Here is a 6,773-nt window from a genome sequence, read left to right on the forward strand (position 1 = left end):
GCCGATAATGCCGTGTCCCAGGGGAGGTTTTACAGGCAGCGTCACCGGGGACGCCGTGCAGCCACTTGCAGAGGGTTTATCCCCACCAGGGCGGGGTGGCGGCGTCCCGATGTCACTGGAGGCGTCACAGCAGCAGCCGCCTCCTCAGGCACCAGGGACACGGGGAGTGCAAGCTGCCCTCCGGCCACTTCCCGTTTACAATCCCGCTGTCTGGCAGCAGCTGCCGCGGCCGCTGGCTGTAGCGGTCAGGCCGTAGTTCCGACACCGGCTGTCAAGGGCGGCCACGCGTTCCGGCTCACCCAGAACTGCATCAGGGGTAGGAGGTGCAGCCCCGGCACTGGGTGCCGCCATTTTGTTTCGGCCGTTCCTCCTGAGAGGACGTCGCCATTTTGTTCCGGCAGCTGACATCCCTACATGGCCACGCTTGGCAGCCGCCATCCGCTGCCATCCTGCTCCCGGCCTGACCTGGTGCCTGATCCCCTGGGACGTGGGGCGCTCCGGCAGAAGCAGAGACACTTATTCGCAACACACACAGCATGTCTGTATTATATTAATAGAAATTCGGAAATACAAATGTAGTATTTGAGGTTAAAATATAGATTAAGTATAGGTAGATAAGAACTGTAAATGGATGCGGTATGTGGCCGCAGGAGGCTCCTAACCCGGGACCCACTGTTGGCCTAAATCTGGATTCTTCACCTGGGCTGCAAAAACCGATCCACAAGAGTTGAGCTATTTGCATTATTTCGCACAGCAAAGGGGTGCCAGGAGATAACTCACAAAACCAGCACACCTTCCCCATAACAGTGGATTTCTTTTACAGACCAAAGAATGCAGAATCACCTTAGCTGTTAAGTCTCCTGATGCCATTTGTTATAAGTTAAGTCCCATGAAATTGACCAGAACACACCAATTAATGAGTCAATCGTAACTTAATAGCAAGTAACAACAAGCAGTAACAGCGCTGGGCACCCGGGAGTCTCTGCTCCTCAAGACGGTGCAAGTTCTTTTAAAGTTTCTCGGGAATTTATAGTCCTTTATGGCCGTGTGAGCCCGATGTTGCTGGGAAAGCTCGAAATCTGTCGACAATACTAATTCTTCTTGAGCAGACACAGCTGACAATACTAATTCTTCTTATGCAGGCAAATCTTGTGTTTGGTCCCTTTTTACACTAATTTTTATGCAGACACATCCTGTGTTTTGGTTAACCCCTTTCTACAAAGGTTATCTATAAGAACGTTTAAACATCATTACATAGCATTTTGTCACAGTACACTTTTTCTCTCTAAAGTACATCCTGCAGTTAACATCCTTATCTTCTTTCACTACTTCTATCTTGCCTTTATAAGTAAATGCACTAAAAATTTTCTACTTAGGTTAAATGAACAAACATTATATGTAAGTTATTACAATTTGTTACAGTAGCACAATGTTTTTGGCACCTAACTTTGCAGTTAATACTTCTATTTTATAAACAAAGTCACATAGGTTAAATGAACAAATATAACTTTATATGTAAATTGTTACACCATTTACCTCTGAGATTGTGCATCTAGTCCTTTGCTTTCACTTAAATTGTTAGAGCTTCTGCTTCTTCCTGTGGATGCTGAGGGCGGGAGGCTTTCATGAGCAGGGGTCCTAGCCTAGGGGAAGATATTTCAGCATGCTAATGAGGTAAGTTCACAGTAAGTTCAAGTAGTGCTTTCTTCTATCTGTTCTGCTTCCCGTAATTAGTGCTCAAGGCTAAAGTCAAGGCTACTCTTCTTCATACCAAGCTAAACTCAGTGTACATCCTCTTCTGAAAGTTGGTCATGCTCATCTGTCTGTCGACATGATGCTGCAGCAGAGCAGAGGTATAGCAGCTGCCAGGGCTGGGCTCACCAGACAGAAGTCACATTTCTCCCCAGAAAGGCAGCTGAGAAAAAGCATCTTGCTCAAACCCCTCTCCTAAGGTGGGTGCACAGCACAAAACCACAGGAGTGTCACTGGGACTAGCAGTGGGATGTGGCTGGGTCGGACCCACCAGCTCTTGCTCTGTCTTTCCTGAAATCCCTTTGCATCTCCCAGCCCTTCCAAGGCAAGGCACAAACCTGTGAGGTTTCCCCCACAGCACTGACCCCCCTGTCCTTGGGCACTGCCTGCCCCACACCTGTGTCTGTGCAGTGCCGTGAGAAGAGGGCAGCCCCTGTCCCAGCCACCCGATAATGGACTGGCCAAGAGGGGTAAGTGCTGAGCTGGGGAACCTGGGCATCCCTGGTGAGCTCAGTGGGACACACAAGCAGCAAGGACAATGAGCACCGAAACCAAAACAACAGCAAAGTGGCCTTCCAGCAACAGCTGCTCTGGGAAGCGCTGTCCTATACTCCCTTAGCATGTCTACACCAAAAAGGTATAAAAGTAACCCAGTACCTACCCAAGACAAACTGCTCTGCAAGAGCTGCTCTGTGGGAGCTCTCCTGGACAGATGGACCTTTGCTAGGGCCACCTGGCTGACTCCTGACTGTGACATGAATCATCTGTGACAAGAAGTTTTCTGTCATCCTCAGTGCTGGCAGTTGGTTTGGTGAGTTTCATGCTGGTAATATTTCAAATAATACACTCAGGTGTGCATAATGGTAGGTGATCATATGTACATGCTTTCTTTGTTACTGGTCTTTGAAATTGCAATTCATAGAAACAAAGTTTTCTGTCCTTGTCTACTACACTATCCCATGAACCCACTGTTGTGACCTTCATACACCTGAGGGTCACGTCACCCTCATAGGTTGTGGCAGTGACAACTGCAGAGCCTGAGCAGCCCAGCCTGAGACCCCCACAAGGACAGAGACACATGTCCCAGGCTGGCACCACCCAGCTTGGCCTGGCACAGCCAAGCCAACACCACAGACCCTGCACAGAGGAGGGGGTTCTCAGTCTGGCCAGGCTTGTGCCCAGAAACCAGCACCAGAGAAGGCAGAAACCTCTCTGAGGTAGCTCCACACAGTGCTTGGCCCTGGCCAGACCAGCAGAAAGCACCTGCAGACCCCCACAGTTACACCCCATGTGGCTCCACTGACCTCTCACCACCCTGTGTGGCTCCTAACCCAGGGACAGGCACTGCAGTCCCAGCAACACTCAGACTGCTCCCCAACCATGTGAGCAGCAACAACCAACACCACTACCCACAGTGGGGTTTTCCTGAGCAACAGCCAGACACAGCCTTGGTGAGCCCCAATGGGTGCATTCATCACCATCAGCTTCCCACCTCTGTGTCACAGCACCTCTCCCATAGTGTAACCCTGAGACCTCTGTGCCCCAGACAGCAACCAGAGCCCATCAGTACCCAGCTCAGTCCTGATGGTGTGGTTGGGTGCGTGGCTGTTTGACCACAGCTTTGGGCACTTGGTGGGCATCACCTTGGTCGGTACCCCTCATCCAGGCTTGGGGATGGCTGCTCCTGGCTCCTTGCTTCAGTACCATGGTTGGCATGGCCAAAAACCCCATGTGCCTGTAAGGGTCAGAGCTGTGGTCCCTGGTCCCAATTGCCTGGCCCCTGCGTGTGTCAGGGGATAAAAGCTCTGGAGAGGAGACCCCATGAGAAAGGATGGGCAAAGCCAAAGGTCCTGCTAACCCCTGCCAGGATGGGCCACCAGAGAGAAGTGTCCCAAGTAGGAATGACTGTCAGGGGACCACATAGCAACCATCACAGTTGAAAGGGAAATGAGAGTAGGAGCACCATGCTGAGGGTACAAGGGCTTATCTCTTGCTGTAAAGGGGGGACTCCAGCACTGCCCCCAGGCACCATGGTTTATGTGGCTTTGAAGACCTTGAACTTGGGTGCCCTCAACTCACCCATGAACTTCTGGAGCAGCAGGGCTGGTGCTGAACTGCCCATAGCAAACCATGCAGCAGTCTGTGCTGGGTGGGGAAGGCTCTGATCTTGTTCCATTCCTAGCAGGCTGCAGGATTTTGTGGATTTAGGACCAGCAGCTGGGAGCGAGGTGACCCAGCATACCCATGGGCCATGCACAGACCAGCACAGTGACATCTCACCCAAAGGAGAAGCAACTCCCATGCATCAGGCTCCTAGCAAGGTTTGTGAGGAGAAAGATGAGTGGCACTGCAATCCCTACACTGTCACTATCACTCCCCTGCTGTCACCTTCTGTGTCTTGTTGCTGGGGGTGGTCCAGGCAGAAGCAGGGCTGGATTCTGTGCTCTCAGGCCTCCCCGCCCTGAGGACGGTGTTGTCACCAGATCTGCATGCAGCAGTCTCCAAGAGGAGAAGCTGAGCTGTATACACCAGGCTTAGCTTTTGCTTTGCTTCATTTTATCTTACATTCTCACTGAATGTTCTTGGTCTCATCCCAGTGTGCGTCTTGAAGAGAAGGTCTCCTTTATCTCAGAACCTCAGCATTGCTCTGATAGCAGAGCAGTCAGAAAGTACAATACTGTCTTGTGGTGCTGCTGGAGGGCACAAAGAAAGAAATAATGCGCAGGCAAGAAAGCAAAGTCTCCTGTTTATTGCAGGTGTTAACCAGGGATGGGCAAATCAAACACAGTCGAGGCAAACCAATCAGCCCTGGGGCATTTCCGAAGGGGCGGGGCTGTGGTGAGGCCTCCCCGCAGCGACTCTGGAGGGTCCAGCGAGGAGGGCAGCATCTGACAGAGGATGGGAGAAGAGGTCAGAGAGCAGGGCTCTCTCTCACCACATCACGGGTGTTCTTTTGTGTGTGGGAGTGTGGGAGTGCATGCCCTGCTTACCAGAATATGCCCATCTCCTTCCTCCGCTTGATGTCTCTCTTCAGCTGGCAGAGTGAGCACGAGGAGAGGCACACAGCAGCCATGTAGTCATCCAGAAGAGAGCCCTGGGGAGCAAGAGGGATTGTATGAACAAGCCCTCCCCACATCAGCTCTTAAGACCCTGGGCAGCTCACCCACAGCACGCTACTTGCTGATGCCCAGCAAGGACTGGGGTGAGGGAGTGCACAATGGGATTAACCCCAGCTCATGGCAGGGATGCAGAGGTGTCCTTGTCACCCGGCCTGCAGGGCTGCCCATTCAACTTCCTGCCACTGCTCCATCTCCTGGGCACCCTTTTCTCCTTCCCTGAGCCTGAAACCCATCCCCCAGCTGGCAACCCAGGGCAGGTGTTGGGGTCAACCACTGACCGGGATGTTGTATCGGGTACGGTACAGGGTCCTCATGGCCACGCTGGAGCCACACAAGCAGCACTCGCTCATGTCCCCAGCCACTTGACAGGAGAGGCAGTAGAAGCAGAAGGTTCCACAGAGACCTGCAGGACAGTGAGACAGACTTGGCTGAGGGATGCAAAGGAGGAGGAAAGGGAGGAAAGGTGGACAGGCATGTGGATGCGGGAGCTGCTCTGCTGCTGGTACCAGTGGAGCAGCTGGGGCAGCAGGGGTGGAAGTGAAAAGAGCAGGGAAAACATCAGAAAACAGACAGTGAGCCATCACCAAGAGCAAGGGGTACTTATATACTCACACACGCCCCAGTCGGTGCAGCAATCCATCAACCCTGTCTGCCACTGTCCTACCTGCTGGACAGCAGAAAAGTGGGGCTGGTTTGTGATCACATGCTGAGAGGCCATTGCCAGCACAAGTTGGATCCCTCCAAGCACTTTGTGGTCTGGAAAGAAAAGCCATCAGAGTAAGATGCTGCAGGAATTTCTGAAGAGAGTGTCTTTTACAGGTATTCGAAGATGGAGGGCAGCAAAGGAGGTCCCACTGCCCCCCAAAGTGGGGGGCATGGCTCTGCCAGGAGCTGCCACTGTCCTTTGCAGCAGAGCCCTCCCACAAACCAGCAGCACTTTGTTTCTCTGCATATATAACTAAAAAGCCTCTGTAAAAACACAGATCCCTCTGCATCAGAGCCTCAGTGCTCAACACTTCAATCCTGTCTTCTCATCTTCAGTTCATCTTTCGTTACTATCTCCTTGGCATGTTTTTCCTTTTTTTTTTTTTCTTTGCAGTGTCCCAAAGCTACTGCAGCTCAGTCCCAGGTTTTCCAAGCTCTCAGTACTCTCAGTACTCTCCTTAACTTTGCTGTGTTCACTGAGCATCTCAGCCTGTATGCCTCCCCCTTTCCCTTCCTTTTCCACCTGCTTTCTCAGCAGACTTCAAGGCAGTGGGTTTTCCTTGGCCCTTTCAGTCACCCTAACCCCAGTCACCAGTTCCCATCCCTCTTTCACTTGCCTGTCTGTTCTAGTGCCTCACAGTCCTCTTCCTTGGTTCCCTGGAGCCACCACAGCCCCTGGACCCCTGATCCTGTCCATCCTTCCCCAGCAAGGGGCTGCAGCCTCTGAGAGCAGCAGAGCTCCTTCTCTGCAGCACCATCCCTGTACCATCACCTGCACCTCCATTTCCAGATCCACGTGCCACCCCTTCCCTCCCCACTGCCTCGCACAAGGCACAGCACCGCCCTCTGCCATTTTCACTTCACCTTTGGACCTTTAATTAAAAAAAAAAAAAAGAGGATGCTTTAATAGGAAGTCCCAGACAGACTCTGCCCTGTGCACAAGCTCTGCACTGCTTTGATAAGCACCACTGGAATGAGATGCAAAGGCCCCTGTGCTCTTCCAGCTAAGGGTGTGCTCTCCTGCTCAATGCACAGCCACACATCCTGAGCAAAGAAATCAACAGCAGGAAAGCAGCCTGAGCTTTGGACCCGGTAACTGCAAGTTGCTGGTCCTTTGCCAGGGAGGAGTCCCAGGGCAGCTCCCTCAGAAGGTCCTCTCCAGCCCCCACACAGGGACATGCACAGAGCACGGGCATT

The 6,773-nt window shown here is 52.3% G+C and overlaps 1 protein-coding gene across 2 annotated transcripts; it reads right to left on the reverse strand.

Annotated features, from left to right (window-relative positions):
- Nucleotides 1-4,478: 4,478 nt before the first annotated feature.
- Nucleotides 4,479-5,666, reverse strand: PLAC8 (placenta associated 8). 2 transcript variants are annotated; one of them, XM_071753639.1, is made up of 4 exons: nucleotides 5,484-5,665; nucleotides 5,150-5,274; nucleotides 4,743-4,846; nucleotides 4,479-4,640 (listed from the first exon to the last, which is right to left on the reverse strand). In XM_071753639.1, coding segments are annotated over exons 1-4 (336 nt in total). In that variant the 5' UTR covers nucleotides 5,590-5,665; the 3' UTR covers nucleotides 4,479-4,639. The 2 variants fall into 2 exon arrangements, with proteins under 2 accessions (XP_071609740.1, XP_071609739.1); XM_071753638.1 differs by lacking the exon at nucleotides 4,479-4,640 and having other exon boundaries at nucleotides 4,739-4,846; nucleotides 5,484-5,666.
- Nucleotides 5,667-6,773: the final 1,107 nt, after the last annotated feature.

This window comes from Heliangelus exortis, chromosome 10 (assembly GCF_036169615.1).
Source record: "Heliangelus exortis chromosome 10, bHelExo1.hap1, whole genome shotgun sequence".
Lineage (NCBI taxonomy): Eukaryota > Metazoa > Chordata > Aves > Apodiformes > Trochilidae > Heliangelus > Heliangelus exortis.